This window comes from Epinephelus lanceolatus, chromosome 20 (genome assembly GCF_041903045.1).
Source record: "Epinephelus lanceolatus isolate andai-2023 chromosome 20, ASM4190304v1, whole genome shotgun sequence".
NCBI lineage: Eukaryota > Metazoa > Chordata > Actinopteri > Perciformes > Serranidae > Epinephelus > Epinephelus lanceolatus.
In genome coordinates, this window is record NC_135753.1 from 20560632 (window position 1) to 20582027 (window position 21396).

General features: G+C 41.2%; 2 protein-coding genes across 3 annotated transcripts; both read left to right on the forward strand.

The window, feature by feature from the left end:
- The first annotated feature begins 549 nt into the window (after positions 1 to 549).
- Positions 550 to 14091, forward strand: hhatlb (hedgehog acyltransferase like, b). Of its 2 annotated transcripts, none has more exons than XM_033638300.2 (12): positions 550 to 689; positions 3595 to 3787; positions 7503 to 7570; positions 7661 to 7774; positions 9708 to 9902; positions 9986 to 10195; positions 11407 to 11578; positions 11730 to 11874; positions 11972 to 12007; positions 13055 to 13256; positions 13337 to 13478; positions 13559 to 14091. In XM_033638300.2, the coding sequence occupies exons 2-12, from the start codon at positions 3682 to 3684 to the stop codon at positions 13780 to 13782; spliced, it is 1614 nt and encodes a 537-aa protein (XP_033494191.1). In that variant the 5' UTR covers positions 550 to 689; positions 3595 to 3681; the 3' UTR covers positions 13783 to 14091. The 2 variants fall into 2 exon arrangements, with proteins under 2 accessions (XP_033494191.1, XP_033494190.1); XM_033638299.2 differs by having other exon boundaries at positions 3657 to 3787.
- A 2500-nt stretch (positions 14092 to 16591) lies between these two features.
- klhl40b (kelch-like family member 40b) lies at positions 16592 to 21156 on the forward strand. The gene is made up of 6 exons (XM_033638663.2): positions 16592 to 17885; positions 18684 to 18844; positions 18924 to 19031; positions 19171 to 19356; positions 19779 to 19928; positions 20732 to 21156. The coding sequence occupies exons 1-6, from the start codon at positions 16761 to 16763 to the stop codon at positions 20841 to 20843; spliced, it is 1842 nt and encodes a 613-aa protein (XP_033494554.2). The 5' UTR covers positions 16592 to 16760; the 3' UTR covers positions 20844 to 21156.
- Positions 21157 to 21396: the final 240 nt, after the last annotated feature.

The following is a 21396-nucleotide window of genomic DNA, read 5'->3' on the forward strand; positions in this document are numbered from 1 at the left end:
CTGCTGCATGTCACTGCTTTGTATTGTGTGTTGCTGTCACTAGACGGCACTGCGTGTTGTTTCACAGGTCATTGTAGAATGTGAGAGGCATGGATGTTTGGCTATGGCTCAAAATTGCAGCAGGCTTAGATGCTCCAAAAACAGATCTGGCAACCAGGAATATAGCAGCAAGAAGAAAGTGACATTTGAAAATGTAAAATGATTTAACATTCCTGACTGAACCCAAAGCAAACATAGAAAAATGTAAGAAACACATACATATAGGAATTTATGCTCCTTTGGTTGTAATGATGCAGTTTGATGCTACATGTGATGTAACTTAATGATGACACACTATTCTGCACATGTACAAAGTAGCTGCATCAGTTAGGAAGTACTGAAGGTGTTTGGGGAAGTTAAAACATGCCATGATCAAATGCTGGGTGTCTTTTCAGCCCTCCTGTCCCGCCCCCTCTTTGCCAGTGGTCAAAGTATAAATACATCATGTCACCTTTAACCGGTGGCAGCTCCCTCTCAGGGAGTCAGAGGGACCCGCAGCCCACCCTGAGCAGATGTTAAAGTTTACATTGTATCACTTTTCTTTTTTTGGTAATATGACATTTTAATCTGCGTTTCACCCTCTTGTGAACGAATCAAAAAGGTGCGCTTTTACAGCAACTTTCTGCGGACACGCAACTGCTGCGTTCAAGGTCAGTATCACAACAGGTGCTGCGGAGGACGAACTGGGGTGCGTGACCGTGTGGCATTTCAACAGCAGGCATTGTGAGGAGGAGAATGCACAGACTTAAATAGAGATAACATCTTTTGCTTGTTAATCATCTGTAACCCAGAAAGATAAGTTTGTTGCCAGCATGTAAAGCAATACAACATTGTTTAATGCACAAGAACTAGTGAATAACTTCATTGAGGAGAAATAGTTTGGATAAAAATAGCAGGCAGCTGCACTTTGTTGGTGAAATCTAATCAGTGGAAACTTGCCCTCCACTGTTCCTTGTACCTGATAATCACAAGTGAGTCCAGTGGTTAAAATTCAAATGATTGTGGCTTTTAGGACTTTAAAAAGATCATTTCACAGAGACAAGACAACCACGTGATACTGCATTAACCTGCATGGATCTGATAGCTATTGAATGTAAAAGTGAAAACAGCTTCTTATGTCACAGCCTGCAGCTATGTTGTAAAGGCTAAATTACTCTGCACCTTGGACAAAGAACAATCTTCAGACAGATCTAAAATTAGAAACACTTATATCCATTGATGATTTTAAGGCCATCATCAAGAATGTGGTGACAGAGACGTGCTTGTTTTTCTTGCAAGGCCACTGTTTGAATAGTTGTTGTTTTATTGTGCATTTTTGTATTATATGTTGTATTTGTTGCATTATAATGTGTTTGATTGGCTGCTACCTTGGCCAGGTCTCTTTTGTAAAAAAAGGTTTTCAATCTCAATGGTTAAATAAAGGTTGAATAAAATTAAATAAATTTGCAAGTTAGATTTATAGTTGGTAGCCTACATAGCATGAAGACGGAGCAGAAGTGTATAAATCTTTTACTCAAGTGCAGTACTGTATTGAATCTGATTACCTACTTGACTATTTCCATTAAATGCAACCTTATTTTTCAACTCCACTACATATTATAGTAGAAATACCATAGTTTTTACTCTTCTACATTGATGTGACAGATTTAGTTACTTTGCATTTTACATAGAAACCCTAGAATGAGCTTGTAAAATGTGATGCATCGTTGAAGATGAAGCTAAAAGTAGTTAAGTATGAGCTTCAAAATGCAACTCTCTGTAAGGAGCCGAAAGAGTACTTTTACTTCTGATTACTTAAGTTACATTTGGCAGTGATAAGTTGTTTGGTAACAAAACTCCTAAAATGGTTCCCCCAACAGTGTTAAATTATTGATGTATTAATTCCTTGCTGTACAAGGCACTGGTAGAAAGTTAAGTTAATTTACTCAAGTATTGTAGCCTGCATTAGGCACCCCAAGACATTTGTGCCCCAGACATCTTTTACCAGGGTCTCAGACCATGATTAGCTGGTTATGACTCTGGCTTGTTCACAGTCATAGTTAGGAAAGGTCAGGTGATGCAAATTTTAAAGTTTTATAAATATTCTTACTCCTAAAATCTTGTCCCAACAATTAGCAATGGGCTCCTCTAAACAGCTGCCTAGCACTCTGAAAACTAAAATAACTGATGCCCACAAAAAAGGAGAAGACTATAAGAAGGTAGCAAAGTGTTTTCAGGTAGCTGTTTCCTCAGTTTGTAATATAATTACAAAATGGCAGTTAACAGAAACTGTGGAGGTCAAGTTGAGGTCTGGCAGACCAAGAAAACTTTCCAAGAGAACTGTTCATAGGATTGTTAGTAAGGCAAATCAAAACCCCTGTTTGACTGCAAAAGACCTGCAGGAAGATTTATCAGACTCTGAAGTGGTGGTGTACTGTTCTACTGTGCAGTGACACCTGTACAAATATGATCTTCATGGAAGAGTCATCACAAGAAAACCTCTTCTGTGCCCTCACCACATAATTCAGCCTCAAAAGTTTGCAAAGGAACATCAAAACAAGCCGGATGCTTTTTAGAAATGAGGGATGGATTCAGTTAAATTCCAGTAAATTCTGAAAGCAAACATCCCACAATCTTTAAACAAGCTGAAGACAAAGAGAGGATGGCTTCTACAGGAGGACAATGATTCTAAACACAAAAAAAATCCACAATGGACTACCTCAAGAGGAGCCAGCTGGAGGTTTTGCTGAGGCCCTCACAGTCTCCCGATCTAAACATCATTAAAAATTGATGGATAGACCTCTGAAGAGCAGTGTATGTAGAGACGGCCCAAGAATCTCACAGAGCTATAAGCCTTTTGCGGTAAGAAAATCACCCAAACAATAACTGAAAGACTCTAAGCTGGATACAAAAAGCATTTAGAAGCTGCGATTCATGCCAAAGGGGTTGCTACTAAATACTGCATGTAGAGTGCCCAAACTTTTGCTTCAGGCCCTTTTCATTTTTTGTTATTTTGAAACTGTAAAAGATTGAAATTAATAAGTAAACGTGCTTTAAATATTGAAGAAATGTATCATCTTTAACTTCAGGCCTTTTGGAGATCAGTTCATCTTCTACTTAACAATTCACAGTAAATGAAATTTTGAACAGGGGTGCCCAAACTTTTGCCACTGTACAAGTAGAATTTGGAGATACTTACACTACAGTAATAATTCTAAATCTCCCTCGTGAAGTATCATGAGGTAAAAGTATAAAACATTGCAGAAAGGAAATACTCAAGTAAAGTTCCTCTTTGATAGGACTTGCAGTACCACAAGAAGTACAAGTATACTTTCTACCTTAAAATACTGTTTCAGGGCAAATACTTCACATGTGACAGTGACCTAAATCAAAAATGACTGACAAGCTGAGAAGTTTATTTTTAGTCACAGTTGGCACTGATGCCTCTCATACAAACACTGAAGTAGCATTGTTGCACTTTACGTTGACCTCACAAAAGTATGATAAGCATGAGGAAGGTGATGACGATGATGATCAGTGTCTTAACTGCTGTAATGCCATGTGGTGTCATTTCAGAAGCAAAACCTGGTTTAATTGTACAGATAAGGAGTTGACTGGTCTGTTGTCGGTGTGTTCAGGAGCCTCCTTCCTGTCTGCATCACCATGGGGATCAAAGCTGCACTTCCCAAATATGAGATCTATTTCTACAACACGATGCTTTGTCTGGCCATGTTCTGGGCTGCCAGCTGGATCTTTGATGTGTCCAGTTGTGAGTATGAGAGATTATTGTTTTTAAAACTACTTTACTGTCAATAAAACAAACAACAATGAACTGATCCTACAGTCCTTACAAGTAGTTTTTGTATCCGAAACCTTAACTAGCCCAGTCCCCTGAGCTATAGAGTTCCAGTGTTGTCCAGAAACTATTAAATGCACATCAGAGAGCTGCACTGTTGCACTGGATGGCACTTTTTTCATAACAATGAACATGAAGCACTGTATTTAATGAGTAGATCCCACATACACTGTGCTGTAAATCCTCCTTAGAGTCCAGTCACTAGAGCACCAAACTTGTCTTAATCCGCAGCTTAAAATAGTCCCCAACAAGACCACCATTTATTCATGTTTGAGTTACGGTTTTTTAAAAAGCAGCAATGCCTAGTTGTTGAAGGACCAGGCCTCTATATGTTTATTTGTTTTAAAAATCTTCAGTAGGAACAAATTGACTTTCAGCCCATGCAGAGCCCAGCACACCCACACAGATGAGGGTGGATATTCTCAGTCATCCAGGTCATGGTAATCCCAAATGCCGTATTGTAGGAGACTGGATTTGCTTGGGTTTCTTGAAGACGTTTCGCCTCTTATCCAAGAGGCTTCAGTTCTAACTGTGTGGTGGGGAGTCACAGGCTTTTAACCCTGTGTGGGTGTGAATGCTGTGAACCTCAGCGACTCTGTAAGGGTTCACACCCATATAGGGTTAAAAGCTTGTGACTCCCCACCACACAGTTAGAACTGAGGAAGCCTCTTGGATGAGAGGTGAAACGTCTTCAAGAAACTCAATCAAGTCCAGCTGCGATAGAGCACTTAGTACCCACACAGTAGTCCTCAATGACTCTGGATGATTAGACCTGTGCTCAAGGTGAAGTTAGGCAGATCTATGTCACCAAACTGCATGAGCTAATAAATATGGAGTTTATGTATTAATAAAGATGAGAAACCTGTATGTTGTTCCTCCCAAACAGTTGCAACAAAAGAAGCGTGAGGGAGATGTCAATTAAGCAAAGTAGAGCGAAGATCAGATAAAAATAAGATAATCCATTTTAATTGTTCATTGTTACAGCAGCAAAGGGAAAGTGCAAAAAAAGAAGCATCAGTAAAAAAACACAGCAATATAATGAGCAGAAAACAGAAAGTAATATAATGAGTCAACAGTAGAAAAAGCAAAATATAATAAACAGACAGTCTGAATGGCTGAATTCACATTATTGCACGTATGAAATATAGATACTGCACAGTTTAGTGAATACTGATATTGAAGATGATTGATGACTGTCAGTTTTGGTCTGTGTGGTCTGCTGGGAGCAGTGTTGGTCAATATGCTGCTACCACAACGTACCACTCCACAGAAGATGGCTGATACCACCAAAGTCAGAAACTTTCTTCAGGTGTCCAAAAGACCCGAGTCTCCTCAGCATAGTCTGTCCTCTTTTATACAGCATTTTTTCAGCATCCCAGTGTCCATTCCCTGGATGTTCACCGGTACAGGAGGAGAGTGTTTTGTATATGTGGAAGTCCACCACCAGCTCTTTGCATTTCCATGCTTTGATGTGGAGATGGCTCCACTGCTTCCAACCCACAAAGCCCTGGGTAGGGTTCTCTATGTTCCCTGTCATCCCCATCTGTGATGAGGCCAATGATTGCAGTCATTAGAGAACCTTTGCAGGTGTCAGTTGTACATGAAGTCTGCAGAGCCAGAACAGTTCCCTACAAGGCCCCAACTCACAGTCCTATATTCTCACATACTCTGGTCGGTTGATGAAATAGTCTAGGATCCATGCTGTATGGTGGTGGTCCACCCCCCTGCACTCTAATTTGTCACTCGGAAGTGTGGGCTTTATGGCATTAAAGACACTGGAGAAATCAAAAAACATGATTCTCACAGTGCTCCTAGCCTTTTCCAGGTGAGAAAGATCTGTGTAGGAGGTAGATGACAACACTGTCCACTCCAATGCCAGGTTTGTAGGCAAACTGTAATGAATCCTTTGATGAGATCACAAAGTTGTGGAGATGAACAAAGACCAGCCTCTCCAGGGTCGTCATCAGGTGCGATGTCAGTGCCAACGGTGTGTAGCTGTTGAGGTGCTTGGGGTGCTGTCATGGGTATCAAGCAGGACTTTTTCCACAGCTGTAGCACTCTCCCCAGCACCAGGCTCAGGTTAAAAATGTGCTCAACTGTCCCATAAAGATGGTGAAACACATTTTTAGGACGAACCACTTTAATCAAAGAAAACTTTAGTTCCATTCGCAGTATTATATTTGGCAGTATTATTATTATATTTGCCTTTCCTTGGGCCTACGCAGAAAGCCTCTTCCACGCGCCTACATGGAAAGCATAAGGTGGAAAGAGCACACTTCTCCGCCCGTCTGTGTGCCTGTGTGAAAAGCACAAGGAGGAGAGAGCAAATGTGCAAATTAGGAAAGAGAGAGCAAACCTCCCTGCCCTTCCATGCGCCTACATGGAAAGCCTAAGGCAGGGAGAGCAGCAGCAAAGACCCCCCAGGAACAGAGCAGAGCAACAGCAAAGACAAACAGAAATGACATTGATAAGTCAGACACAGCATAAAAAGGAGGAGCTGGGGTGGAGGCAGGTTGCAAAGCAGCTTGCAGAGGAAGTCCCATTTATCCAGTTATCCAGTATTTCCCAAACACATTTTTTTGCTAACAAAAGTTGAGCGCTTAAAACACATCTAAAGGACGGACAAGTTGCGCCACTGTTTTATTTATTGAAAATGATCAACAGAAAATACATTTGCAGCCATTTTGAGAAGTGATTACATTTAATATATTTACGGTCGACCATTTTATTTTGAGTGCACAAATTCTAAGAGTGAAATTTACGCTCTATATAGTGCTCTCAATATACACACACCCTTTTCACAGCAGACATTTTGACTTACTATAGTAGGAGAGGCACAGGTGTTACTAATGACATTAACAACATCTCAGTTTTATTTAAGTGTCCCGGTGAGTCATGACAGTGAGCCTGCATACACAATACCAGGATCTGTGCTTTTCTTACTGTGACAAATGCCTTTTGTGTCAAAGGTCTATGGAACAAAAAGCATCCAATGTCTCACCATTTATAGATGTGAATATTACAGATAATGAAACACAAAGCTCAGAGCAAACTTAATGATTCACTTTTCCAAAAGTAGGAAGGTGCTTCAAAAGTGCTTTAAGAGTGAAATGTAATGATGTGCAAAATGCTGCTCAACTACAGTAACTTATGATTAGATACTTTTTCCACATTTACACACCCATACTCTTGTGCAAACACAAAAACATGAATGAACTTCTCAAAACGAGTCTGGACTGTGAAGCTGACGTTGAGGCGTGAGTTCGAACTTTAGCTTTGTGTGGTGCAGTCTCATACAGACGACACAATGTGCAGTATACGTACAGTACAGGCGCAGTGTCACAGTGTGAGGGCGAAGAGTTGAAGCTATGCAGACCACGCAGAGAGGAGATCAGGTGTCAGTATTAATACCACAGAGCACAAGAAGAAAATAGATCCTGTGTTGCTCCTGCTTTTATTTCAAGTTTCACTGTCACTTGGAACAAAAGTTTCACATCTGCATTCAAGGACAAGGAAAATATTAATGTATGTGTGTTGCTGCTATAATTTGTTTCTTTAAAATTCATGATTTTGTTGTATTTTTTAATTTCACAATATTTTCTTTCTATCTATCTTTTCCTATCTCCAGCCAGTGCGAACAGAAAGACGTTCAGATCCAGTGTGAAGCCAGGATGGTACTACTTTGGGAGGAAAATGGTGAGAAAGCTTTCATAGTTTATCAAGACATGTTGTCACTGATGTAAAAAATGTCTCTCAGTTTTATACTTTTTCTTTCTTGACCTGCAGGATGTGGCTGATTTTGAGTGGGTGATGTGGTTTTCCACCTTCAGAGAGCACATCCTGTTTGCTCTCTCTGGCCATGTGCTGTTCGCTAAGATCTGCTCCATGTTGGCTCCACAGGTGCTTCCACTGACCGACTAATTGATTAAGTGATTGAGCTGCTGCAGAAAGAAGAATGTAGTAAAGAATGAAAATGATTTGGGTTTAATGATCTGCGCAGAACATTTAGCCACTGTAAAATGAAGTGGAAGAAACACTTAATCTCTCACTGTGTTGTGTTATTATGAATACTTGGTGACATTTGAAATCCCCTTTGTCACACTTTATTTTTACTACATTGCACAGTTGCTTTTTATATCATTAGCCAAACAGCAGATGATGAATGGGACCAGCTGGAATGAAAAAGATGGAGTGAGATGGAGGGATGACAGTAGATGAAGCATGAAAAAGTCAACAACTAGAAGTGCAGCTCTATATTTAGCAGGATCACTAATGTCACGCTGATTTGGTGAACAACTCTGGACCTCTGTGCCGTGTGTCAGCAGAGTCAATCCTTTCCCTAAACAAATGTTCATCATTAGATTATTTTCTTAACCAGCTTTTAAAAGACGGCCTTACTGTGTCAACCCTACGAGATGCAACGTGGTGACCAGTGATGGAAGAAGCATTCAGATCCTTTACTTAAGTAAAAGTACTACTACCACAGTATGAAAATACTCCACTAGATTAAAAGTACTCCATTCAAAACCTTACTTAAAGGAGCAGTGTGTAAGATTTAGGGGGATTTAGTGGCATCTAGTGGTGAGGATTGCAGATTGCAACCAACTGAAACTTCTCCTGCCAGGGTCTCCTCCTCTCCGAAACAAACAGACCAGGTGATTAAAACCAGTAAAAACCTGAATAAAGCAGTGTCATATTACAAATCAGAGTTTCTCCTACCCTGTTTGGTACGTCACAGTCAGCTGGCTTGCTTGGCACCTGCTAATGTTTGCTGACCTTATTACTGATTCAGACATTCAGGAAGTTTTTAAGCGGAAGCCAAAATGCCTGCAGGCATTAGGTGATCATTAGGCAAGCAAAGCTCTCGCACGAAAAACACAAAGAACTGCCCTGATGCAGGTAACCTAGGGGAAAGGTGTTCTTAAATATTAATATTCTCTACACCTAGGTTTCAAAATGCACAAAATCACCCTCAAATAGGACTGGAAAATAAAACAAGTCTCAAAATGGCCTAAAGACCAGAGTTTCTGGCTGATAGTATTTGGTAACATGAGGTCTGCATTCAATTGAGGAAGGATCAGGGTGCTCTGGATGTGCATTTTTCCACATTTCTTAAGCCCTAAGAAAGGATGTCGTCACACCCTAATTGGCCCAGACAGGAAAAGCACCAGGCTCTTTTTTTATTTGGAGCATCCACTCCAGGGACTTTTGTTGTACGCTTCTTAGAATTTTCCATCATACTCCTAGCTGCTGCTCTGTTGCTACAATCTCTAATCCTTTCCATTTTTTGAGATCATTATTCCAAACTGTCAACATAGAATCAGAAGAAAACATCAGAATCACACACATACAGATGAGGCATTGAGAAAACAAAACGAAAAGCAGACCCACACTGAAAAAGACAAAAAAACAAATCTAAAACACATCACTTCAGTGCACCGGAAAGTCGCCACTGATGCCCAACATCAACCATCTCTACACTTACATGTAAAAGTCCCGCACTCTATCTTTAAGGAGTAGGAAATCTTTAGTGGAAGACTAAATCATTCAGTTTATCTAAAAAAATGCACATTTGAAACCACCAGATTTGGATATGTGTGGTTTTCACTGGACAGTAAGGCAATGAAAAATATCAAATAAAGTACCTAAAGTTGTCGATAAATGCAGCAGGGAGAAAAAGTCCAGTATTTGCCTCTAAGGTATAGTAGAAATATAAAACTTCAGTATTAATTCAAAGCACCTTAGTGTTTCCATTTTCTGAAGTACAGTACTTTAGTAAATGTACTTAGTTACATTCCACCACTGATAGTGACACTACATTTCTCCCACACAGTACAGGTCCCTGGTGTACATGGTGTACGGGCTGCTGGCCGTGTGGACCAGTATGGGCTGGACCTACGTCACCCTCATCCTGTCCCACTGTATTCTGCTCTACAGCATCTCTTTAGTGAAAATCCGCTGGCTTTGCTTCGTCACCGGTCTCTGTACCCTCGCTACATTCAAGTGTGAACCCTTCGTGTCCTGGCAGGTAAACTGCTACCACTTTACAGAAGTCACAAAAGCTATGAATATTAGTGTGATTGTTCCCTGCGTTATTTCTCCTCCATACAGGCGGGCTTTGTGGAGGGAGACTTTGAGCTGCGTCACGTTCTCTTCTATGGAGGCTGTGGGTTTACGATCATGCGTTGTATGAGCTTTGCTCTGGAGAACTGCGAGAGGAAAGATGGACACTACAACATCCTGGAGCTGCTCAAGTACAACTTCTACCTCCCCTTTTTCTATTTCGGGCCCATTATGACCTTTGACAAGTTTTATGTTCAAGTAAGTTAAATTTATTGTTATTCCAAACCTTCAAGCACCTCATGCATCATTAGACCAGGTTAATTTAGTGCCTAAAATAGTATTTTACTCATAGCGCAATGGTTCCCAATCTATATGATGTGTTGCCCCTTAAAAAAAAGAAATCTGTATTTGCATTTGTCCACCGGCCAACAAGAGAGTAACACATTTCCCGCATTTATTTAAATATTTAGGCTTAAAGAGGTACAATCATCCCAAATGCAAGAGACAGCTGGCAACAGGAACTTGAATAAATCACTTTTGAGACAAGGTTTAAGCAGGAAAACAGCAAAATCAAAGATCAAGTAACAAAGCCAAGGATCCAGCAAGGACTGAACCGAAAACCAGGACTTAAATACAAACTAATCTGACGAGGGGATTAAGTGCAGGTTGAGAAAAAGGCGGAGAAGCGCAGATAGGAAAATGACTGGCTAGGTAAAACTTTGGAGCAGGTAAGGACTAATGAGGGTGATGGAGGACAGGTGTGCAGAGGGGCAAATGAGGGACACGCAGCACAGGAACACAGGAGGAGAAAGAACGCAGTAAACAGAAGCCCCAAAAACCCAGTCCTCTTAAATAAAGTGAAGTGGAATGGATGGAAAACAAAGACAGCCTATCTAATATAGGCAACTTAAATGACTCTACAGTCTGTCACAGATACAACTTAGTCCAGTCTTCCCAAAAAGTCTGAAAGCATCAGGACACAGAGCGCACTGTAACAATAATTAACAGAAACAAGAAATGTTAAATGGACATCTGAAAACAAACAGCATTTTCTGTCACAGAGGACATCTTAGGCTTTTCTCATTTCTCAGTTTGTCCTTCCTCGATTCATTTCCTTCTATCTCGGCCCCTCCTGAGATTCGAGCAGAGGGAGAGGAGTCTGGCAACAGGCTTCTAACAACATCTGTGCTTCAGAGCTGGCATTTTAAAGCAATGTCATTCAAATATGACAAGTGACACAGCTGCATCATCAACTGTGTGTCTCGCCTCTTTTATATGTCATGGGTGCCAATAAGACTTCCACAAAGGACACACCTGTGCGTCATTGCTCATAGCTTTTCTGGCAAGCCTCCTCTCTCCTTAAGGTGCATTTTAAGAACTGAAACTTCAAGACAACAGCCCCTTCTGGAGCTGTAGCACAGAATGTGTAGGTCTCTGGTTTTGTGACGTGTGTCTACTGCCCCCTGCAGGCCAACAAGTCAGACCTGACCAGGAAAGAGTGGGAGATGTGGAACATCAGCGTGCAGGGCCTGATTCACCTGGGAGCCATCATCGTCGTGGACGTCCTCTTCCACTTCATGTACATCCTCACCATCCCCACCGACCTGAAGCTGCTGAGGCACGCCTCTGACTGGGCTCTGGGTCTGTGCCACCTCCCTGAAATACCCACAATTCATGTTTTGACTTAATGCTATGACATGTTAACCAGCGAGGACTTATGACAGGTTTGGCACTGTTAGTTGTTCTTTATGTGTGACATTACATTAAATGTGTGTGACTGCATTGTTTCCAGTGGGCCTAGCTTACTTTAACCTGGTGTATGACTGGGTGAAAGCAGCTGTCATGTTTGGAGTCATCAACACAGTGTCCAGACTGGATCACCTGGACCCACCTAAGCCACCAAAATGCATCACTATGCTCTACGTGTTTGCTGAAACGTGAGTTGAATTTACAGAGCTGGATCAGACATGGCTGATTGTGTATTATACCATATAAATCTGTTAAACTAAACTTGTTTTTTTCCTCCTTTCACAGACATTTTGACAGAGGGATCAACGATTGGCTGTGCAAGTAAGATCAATCAGTTACATTAAAGTCGTCTTCTTCTTCTTCTTCTTCTTCTTCTTCTTCTTCTTCTTCTTCTAACTATTATTATACCACTTTATTTATTTGGTTTTCAGTCCACAGTATGAGTAATATTGTAAAATATTCCAGTTTGCCAGAAGAGAGAAAAATAAAATAAAATAGGGATGCACAATAATATCGGCATGTCATTGGTATCGGCCAATATCAGCTTTAAAATTAACTATCAGAAACGGTCAACATGCTTTTTCTTGATTTGCACAATGAAAGAATGTCTCCGTCTGCTGGTGGGCCATGAAGATAAAAGTATGCATGTATAATATGATGTTAATTCCACTCCAGAAGAGACTTGTTGATCACTAAAATTAGGTAGGGAAAAAAGTGCATATATTGATATCAGTATCGGTTATCAGTCAAATAAGTTGTTACTTATCGGCATAAGGGTTATTGGCAAAAAAATATGCTATTAAGAAAAGGATGACTTGTAATTTTCTGCAGCTAAACTCAGACAAGACAGAAGTAATAATCTTTGGCCCTAATCACCTAGCAAGGAAATTACAACCCTTTATTGGTCCTCTGGCAAGTATAATAAAATCTACAGTGAGAAATTTAGGCATCACTTTTGATTCTCAGTTGAACTTTGAACCACATGTTGATAATCTCATTAAATCCTGCTACTTCCACCTAAGAAATATTATCAAAATCAAATCAGCTTTGTCTTTTCCTGACCTAGAAAAGCTTATTGGTGGTGCCATACTTACCCGCAAACAGCAAATCTCCTCCTGTAAAGTTCAAGAACCTTTAAATCCAATGTTCAATGTTGGGGTAGGCTTCTGTCCAGGTTAGTATTAATCGCCTTGATAATGTCGGCTGTTTCTCAGAGGGTTATCTTCAGGTTGAATACCATAAAGAGCTGTGAGGGGGTTGGATTCAATAGGTTGTTCAAATATTTCAGTAATAACACTGAATATAGAGCTCAAGAAACCCAAGAGCTTGACAAATTTGGAGGTTCTGTTGCTGTCTCATTACCCACAGGTACGTGTACGATTACCTGGGTGGAAAACATGACAACGTGGTGGAGGAGCTGATCGCTACACTGTGCACCTTCGGCGTCACCATCCTCTGGCTGGGACCCTGCGAGGTGGTGCTGATCTGGGCTTTCTTCAACTGTTTCGGCCTCAACTTTGAGCTGTGGACTGCCAAGTTCTTCTCCATGGAGCCTTTTGCTTCTTTCGAGGTTCGTTAGCTGAGGTTGCCTTTTGCATTTTAGTTTGGACACAAAATGCTTTTTGTGTATTAATAAAGTTTTATTTACAGACGGCGATGACGGAAGCAATGTCCCGCCGGATCAGAGCCATCTTCAATACCTTTAACTTCTGGAGCATTGTGTTGTACAACGTCCTGGCCTTGAACAGTTTGGACTTTGCCAAGTTGGTCGCAAAGCGTCTGCTTCTCAAAGGTGATTTGTGATTTCATTTTGAGCAAGGTTACATTTTTTGACCAACTCTATTAACAATGGAGTTTTTCTTACCTCACCAGGCTTCCCTATAACCACCATCATCGTCATGTTTGTGACCTACTGCCTGATTCAAGTGATTAAGGAGAGGGAGAGGAGACAGGCCCTTATCGATGACCCTGATCCTCTTCCTCCTGCTCCCCCTCCAAACGCCGCCGCCCCCAGTCCGACCAGCGCTGCAGCTGCACCCGCTGCTACACCCGCTGCTACACCCGCTGCAGATCCTAGCAAAGAAAAAGCAGAGTAGATATTTGATGTTCACTTCACTAACAGCGATGGATGTATAAAGCCAAGAGTATTAACATCAGTCTGGATTTTAAAACATAAATTGTGAATGGATGCTTGTTATCTGCCGATGTAGAAAACAAAATTAATTGTAAATAAGTTTACCATCATTTAACTGTCTGTATCTAAAAGGCAAAAATAGAGTACATCTGTAAACTGTCCTGTAGCCTGTAGTGTATTCCAACACTGTAGGGACATCAAAAGTAAATGAACATATTTCTGAAACCTTTGTCACAACTGCAAAAAAATAAACTTTAAAGATTTGTTCAAATGTTTTCTGTTTTCTTTCTGATGGAGCTGTTTAAATATGAATAAGAGAAAGGGGCTCATTACAGTACATGAGTCAGTGTTTAGTCTTGTCATTAGGGCTGTGAAGTATTTCTGTAGCGTTACATCAGCAGTTGACAGCTTTGTTCCTGTTTGACACTGGAAACCTTTAAACACTGTCCAGTGAGACGGCTCTGGTAACACCTGTGGTGAATCACTACCTTAATCGTGTCATACAAAACACTTTGTAACAAAACAGTGTGACTACTGTATGTCTAAAACATCCTGTTGATAAACATGTATTGTAAAAATGCAGCTGTAAAACATTGAAATTAATATATATTGTTATTTTTTAAAAAGGCTTCATAATTTCCCAGAACAACATGGCTCTGTAGTTTCTAGCAAACATTCTAAACATATGTTAATTGTGTCTTTGTTTGGGACTACTTTAAGTTGCAGATTAATACACATTAGGTGTGCAGTATATAGAACCCATGAACCTCTGTGTGTGGGGTTTCATACTTTATTCAATGGGATTTGTTCACAATACGAAAAAAGTGTAGCTTCTTCCTGCCGAGCAATGGGTCTGGAAAGCAAAGGTTTGCCCAGATGAAGTGGGCTGCAGAGGCTTGGTAGGCAAGTCAACTACCAGGCTGCTTGAAGAAATGGGAATTCAAGGCCAAGCCCAGCGTCATGCTATCACAGCTCTCTCTGGCGCAACCTAACAGGCAAGCTGGTGGCTATGGGTTAAGAGGAAAGATATCACTTTGGCCCCCAAAATGCCACTCACAACAGCAGGTTTCAAGGGAGTAAAAGCAGAAGAGGGCGCACCTGGGACACTTGGTGCTGCTAATGAGCCCTCTGGAGGTGTCGTGGGCCTACCATCGAAACACCAGTGAAGGAGGGTATCCACCTGATGACCCCAATGAAGTTTTTACTCCCATCGTCTCTCCTTGGCTCTGCCTTTCCTATAACTTTTCCTACTCTTCTATCCATCTAACCCTATGGCTCCCATTTGAAAACCCCCAGACAACACTATTACTCCCACTCATAGTCTCAAGTACGTGCATCAGGGATTGTGACATCTAGTCCTAAACTGAACTACACATTTTCAATAAAATTTCCATGACCATTCACGACGTGTAAGAACACAGACAAAACTGTATAGTGCACTGTACTCCAAATGTTAATTCCTGACAACTGTACAGGAGGTGAATTTTTATATAACTCAGCCGTTTACATTCTGTTAAGGCTTACAGTTACTTATAATTAAAGACGGGGCCACTTTGAGTGACAGGCTGTCTGTGGATAGTGTCCTTGGCTTTTCAGTCAGATTCAACCCTCACTCCTCCAGAGAATGAGCCTCTCTCACAAATATGGTCAGTTCTGGCTCCAAAAAAACAAGATGGCGACGGCCGAAACACAGAACTCAAGGCTTCAAAACAGGAGTTCACAAACCAATGGGTGACGTCACGGTAACTACGTCCATTATTTTTACAGTCTATGGCATAAGCATATATTAAAGCTAACATCAACAGCTACAGCAAAATAAATTTGCTGTTACATTTCTTTACATGGAAAGTTATCCACTAAAGATTAATGTCAAAATTAATTCCATTAAACTCGACAAAATTCAATGACTTCTCCGAACTTTAAAGGACTTTTACTCTTTCTATGTTGTTTCCAGGCCTGGGAAATGAGATGTAGAAATAACAACTAATTCCACTGAACACAATAAAATTCCACTTCCCCAAAATTTTCAAGGATTTAACTAATACCATGACTTTCAAGGCCTGGAAAATTACACTGAGAAATAACACATAATTCCATTGAACACTACAAAATTCCATGACTTTTCCATAACTGTTAAGGATTTTATTAGTTCCATAAAATTTCTTTAGACCTAGAGAATGAGATTTAGAAATTCCATGACTTTTCCAGGTTTTTTATGACCATGGGAACCCTCTCTAATTTAGAGCCCGAATGAAAAAAAGAATATCATGATTATCTTAGATTTTTTTAGTTGTGACATTCCACTTAATGTTGTTTTATAATCACTATTATTATTGTGCAATTTCATGACTTCAAAATTTTAGGAAATAGTGGAGAATATCTGCTTCATGCTTTACCAGCAATTAAATAACCTTTATTGTAGCAACACTAGAGTGTGGCTGTCATGTAAATGCAGTAATTTAACAAATTGACAGAGTGACACTGTTGCTTTAATGATTCAGTCACAGGGACCCTTGGGGACAGCCTCTTAACTCACCCACTCCAGATCCACTCATGACTCAGGGTGCACACATTTCCCATGAAGCAATGTGTCAGCTGTTTGAGTGGGTGGATGTTCCTGGGGAGTGGGCAGGGGTGGGGTTGGAAGTGGGAAAGGGGGATTGAAGCGTGGCTATTGCATTTCATGTTCTAGAATGAAGTCCATAGCTCCACACCGAGCGGCCGGACTATAAATAACCTACCAGTTCGAGCTCAGTTGAAGGGTCAGGACAGCTGAGGGAGTGGGCCGTCCCAGGGTTCAGCTGGTGTGGGTGAAGAGTAGAGTGACTGTGTCTCTGAATCCTCTCTCCAAGCAAGAAACTTAAACTCTGCTGCAAAGAAGATCCACTTTTGTTTAATTCAAAGCCCCTGAAAGGCTCCTAGACGCCCCCTGCCAGGACGATGGCTCTGCCAATAAACCCTATGGATGAACCAAGGATGTACCAGCAGACGTTGCTCCAGGACGGCCTGTTCGACCTGCTGGAGAATGAAAAGTTGGTTGACTGTGTGCTGAAGATCAAAGACAAGGAGTTCCCCTGCCACCGGCTGGTCCTGTGCGCCTGCAGCTCATACTTCCGTTCCATCTTCCTGTCTGACATGGAGGAGAGCAAAAAGAGAGAGATTGTCCTTGAGGATGTGGAGCCAGGCGTCATGGGGCTGGTCCTCAAGTACCTGTACACGTCCAAAATCAATGTGACGGAGCAGAACGTCCAGGACATCTTCGCAGTGGCTAATTTGTACCAGATCCCTTCGATTTTTACTGTATGTGTGTCTTTCCTACAAAAGCGCCTGAGCCTGAGCAACTGCCTGGCTATCTTCAGGCTCGGCCTGATGCTGGACTGTCCCAGGTTGGCCATCTCTGCTCGAAACTTCGCCTGCGAGCGCTTCCAGCTCATCTCCAGAGACGAGGAGTTCCTGCAGCTGCTCCCCAGTGAGCTGGCAGCCATTTTAGCAAACGACAATCTGAATGTAGAAACAGAGGAGATGGTGTTCGAGGCTTTGATGAAATGGGTGTCTCAGGACACTCAGAGCAGAGAGAAAGATCTGCCAGGTTTGCTGGATTGCGTTCGTTTGCGTCTGGTCAGCGAGGACTACCTGAAGGAAAAGGTGGAGAAACACAAACTGATTGCCTTTAATCCTGAGCTACAGGAGAAACTACAGCTGGTTAGGGATGCTCTCAGTGGGAAAATGCCCGAGGTTAAAAAAAGCAAAAGCAAGAAGGAGGACGGGGGAGCAGAGGAAGATGGAGAGAATGAGGATAATGCAGAAGAAGGTCTGCTCCCGGGCATCCTGAACGATAACCTGCGATACGGCATGTTTGTCAGGAACTTGATACTGATGGTGAATGACGCAGGTGCCGTGGCCTACGATCCGACGGGGAATGACTGCTTCGTAGCATCACTTTCCACACAGGTTCCCAAGAACCACGTCAGCCTGGTCACCAAGGAGAACCAGATCTTTGTGGCAGGAGGGTTATTCTATGATGAACAGAACAAAGACGATCCACTGTGCTCTTATTTCCTGCAGGTAGGAACGGCTCTCAACAAAGCTTTGAGGGAGGATCTTAGATTCTTTAAGGTCCTGCAGCACTTCTGCCAAATAATAAAGTAATAAACATCTATATTAAACCTTTACAGCTAACAATTACAAACATGATGCTGAATGATGCTTAATATATGTACTTGGGATGAGCATTTTTTCTTTTTTCCTCCATATAAATGTAAAGTGACCCTGTTCTATACTAAAAGTTAACATTTTTTGTACGGGTCGCAGTGATGTAACTGCTATGAAATATATAGGATAACCTTGAATTTTTCAAGTTAGACATCATCTGCTAATGGTACAGGCAGAAAGTTTTACGCCAAAATAAACAACGTTAAACTTGTGGATCAGAGATAATCTCTACAATTTTGCTTGGGTGGTAATATCGAACCCTATTCTTACATTGGATTTTCTATTTTGTGAGTAATTATTTAATGCAAGTACTCAAATATGGAAATTACTTAAAATGCAGATCCCTAATTTGTACTAAACCCTTTGGGGGTGTGCTCAAATCCACATAACTTTATGATATATTTTAATGTGATACCAAATTTTGCAAAGACACCAAATATGTCAGAGAGAATTTTTGTGGAAAACCTGGATAAAACAATGCACAATACATCTAAAATATGTCTTTCTGGATTTGGAAATTGGATGTTAAGGGGTTTACCCTGGGTGCATCTACCTGCAGTGTTTGCGTCTGTCTGCAAGTGCTGGAGCATGTGTATTTCAGGTGGTGTAAACGTAACCCATTCACAATTGTTTGACCTCCTATGACCTCAGTATGACCCGGCCACTGCTGATTGGCTGGGGATGCCTCCCCTCCCGTCTCCCCGCTTCCTGTTTGGGTTGGCTGAGGCTGAGAACTCCATCTTTGTTTTGGGAGGGAAGGAACTGAAGGATCAGGAGCAAACGCTGGACTCAGTTTTGGTCTATGACAGACAGTGAGTACAAGTTGGTGTGAATGATTTAATTGGACTGCCGTTGTCAGGACTGAATCCTAACTAATATACACCGTTGCAGCTCTTTCAAATGGGGCGAATCAGAGCCACTTCCTTACCCGGTGTATGGACACGCAACGATATCCCACAATGATGTTGTTTACGTGATTGGAGGAAAGGGAGAAAACAAGTGAGTATTGAGTGGGATCATAACATTAATATCCATCTGTAGCAAGTGTGAAGGCTTTATTCTTTAATCCAGCTACACATGATCAAAATAAAAGTCATACCAAGAGAAGACTTGAATGATCTTTGTCTCTCATATAAAGGAGCTGCCTGAAGAAGATGTGTGCGTATGATGCCAAGAGATTCGAATGGAAGGAGCTTGCACCCATGAAGGTTGCACGTTCTTTATCCGGAGCCACCATTCATAAGGACAAGATATATGTGGCGGCAGGAGTCACTGACAATGGGCTGACAGACTCTGTGGAGGTGTACGACATCGCTACAAACAAGTGAGTTCCTTGAAATTGGTGTAAAAGCTGAAAAAAGTTAGTGTGGGTGCCACATACAGTTTCTGGCTGCAAGGCATGTGCAAACTGCTCAGGGCATGAAGTCACCAGGGACCCTCAAATTACAATTACAAATGTGATTTCTTGTGCTGTTTTGTATGTGTACTTTGCAGAAAGAGGAAATCGCACTGAAGAGATGTTGTTTGTTTACTGGGTTGTTGCATTTTCAAATTTCTTGAAGCAAATTAAGCTCCTTTATTTCTTGTTTGTTACATTTCACATTACTGCTTTAGTTTTAAAGTCTTTTTGTCTTTGGGGGAAAACATATATTAAAATATTAAATTTAGCTTTAAAAAGCTGTAAACGCATTGCACCTTACTGAAACAAACCTCTATGTGTGTGTTTTGCTTTTAACATTTTTTCAGGTGGTCAGACTTCGTAGCTTTTCCCCATGAGCGTAGCTCTCTGAACCTGGTGTCTTTGGCTGGCTTGCTGTACGCTGTGGGAGGTTTTGCCATGATGCCTTTGGAGGACAGTGATGAAACTGTTCCCAAAGAGATGAATGACATCTGGAGGTGGGTCATAATAACACACACAGGTTCTTTAATTCACATATTCATTCATTTATCCATAGTGCTCCAAGTCTTGGACGACATCAGCTATCAGTCTAATGATGATAGCCTCTGGGGGCGTCGACTAGTAGAGTGGTGCTGGCATGATGTTTTTTTGTAGTCCAACCGTGAAGTAAGTGTAAGGCAGGTTTCTCTCTCATGTCTTACCTATAAACTTACTAGTTACTGAATTAACTATCAGTGGGTGAAGTAAGAGCACAGGGACAGCTTCTCTGGGTAACTTGATCCACTTTACTGTCCGAAAAGGAACGTGGGACAACTGAACATTGACAACAATAGTGGCATCTCACATCTTCTATATGTCACTTCCCCAAATTAAATCATAACTCTTATTACCTGCATGTAAGGTTCACAATATTAAATAGTTCCAAATTTAATGTAAAGAGCAAAATAAAATATGAAAAAAATATATGAATGCAACTGGACTTGCTTGAGTTTCTTGAAGACATTTCACCTCTCATCCAAGAGGCTTCTTCAGTTCTAAACACATGACATGCATAATGGTCGGGTGGGCCAACAACTCACATGTGACCTCAACGATTCTGTAAGGGTCACACCCACACAGAGGTTAAATCCTGTGACTGCGCACCTGTCAATTACAACTGAAGCCTCTTGGATGAGAGGTGGAACATCTTCAAGAAACTCAAGCAAGTCCAGTTGCCTATGACATAGCACTTAAGACTTGCTATTTTTTTAAGTGTGTGTCCGAGTATTACCTTTTATGACCAGTCTGTTAACCTCCTCAGGTTTGATGACACAGAGAATAAGTGGACGGGGATCCTCAGAGAGATCCAGTACGCTTCAGGGGCCACTATTCTGGGGGTCCGCCTCAACACGCTGCGTCTCACCAAGATGTAAAACCCCCCTCCAGTCCCTGCTTGTAAACAGAAATCTGCGCACAGTGACATCTCACATTAGTAGAGATGTTAAGATTCTGCTAAATGTGATGTTCAGTTTGTTTTATTTTAGACTATAGCAGTCCTAATTATGTGGCTAATTGTACTTCTGGCTTATTATCATGCACACTTTTTGTTTTTTGATTGGAGACATTTTTATATATGTGTGTTTCAGTGATTTTAAACTGACTGAGATTGTACACTGTAAGCAATCTGTAGCTTATTGACATTTTTTGCACTGTAATGGAATAAAATTTAAGTATTTAACAGCAAAATCTGTCATGGCAATCATGGAAAATGTATTGGCAAAGACCTCGTGCATTTCCCAACAGATGGCAGCAAAGTCATAATGTAGGTGTCATTAGAGAGCACGGCTGGGACATGATACAGTTAGAAAAGCAATTCCAGTTGCTCTGCACAGAAATAAAAACACAGCACACATCTCCATCTGCAATAATATATCTATACTGTTTAATATTGAAATGATTTCATTACGCTCTGCTTTGTTACAGACA

Bases quoted from the DNA above. Each gene is read 5' to 3' on its own strand.
- klhl40b (XM_033638663.2), top strand. From the start codon at position 16,761: ATGGCTCTGCCAATAAACCCTATGGATGAACCAAGGATGTACCAGCAG. The intron at 18,845-18,923 runs GTGAGTACAAGT...ACACCGTTGCAG, and splicing joins GTTTTGGTCTATGACAGACA to CTCTTTCAAATGGGGCGAAT. The intron at 19,032-19,170 runs GTGAGTATTGAG...TCTCATATAAAG, and splicing joins GGAGGAAAGGGAGAAAACAA to GAGCTGCCTGAAGAAGATGT.
- hhatlb (XM_033638300.2), top strand. From the start codon at position 3,682: ATGGGGATCAAAGCTGCACTTCCCAAATATGAGATCTATTTCTACAAC. The intron at 11,875-11,971 runs GTGAGTTGAATT...CTCCTTTCACAG, and splicing joins CTCTACGTGTTTGCTGAAAC to ACATTTTGACAGAGGGATCA. The intron at 12,008-13,054 runs GTAAGATCAATC...CATTACCCACAG, and splicing joins ATCAACGATTGGCTGTGCAA to GTACGTGTACGATTACCTGG.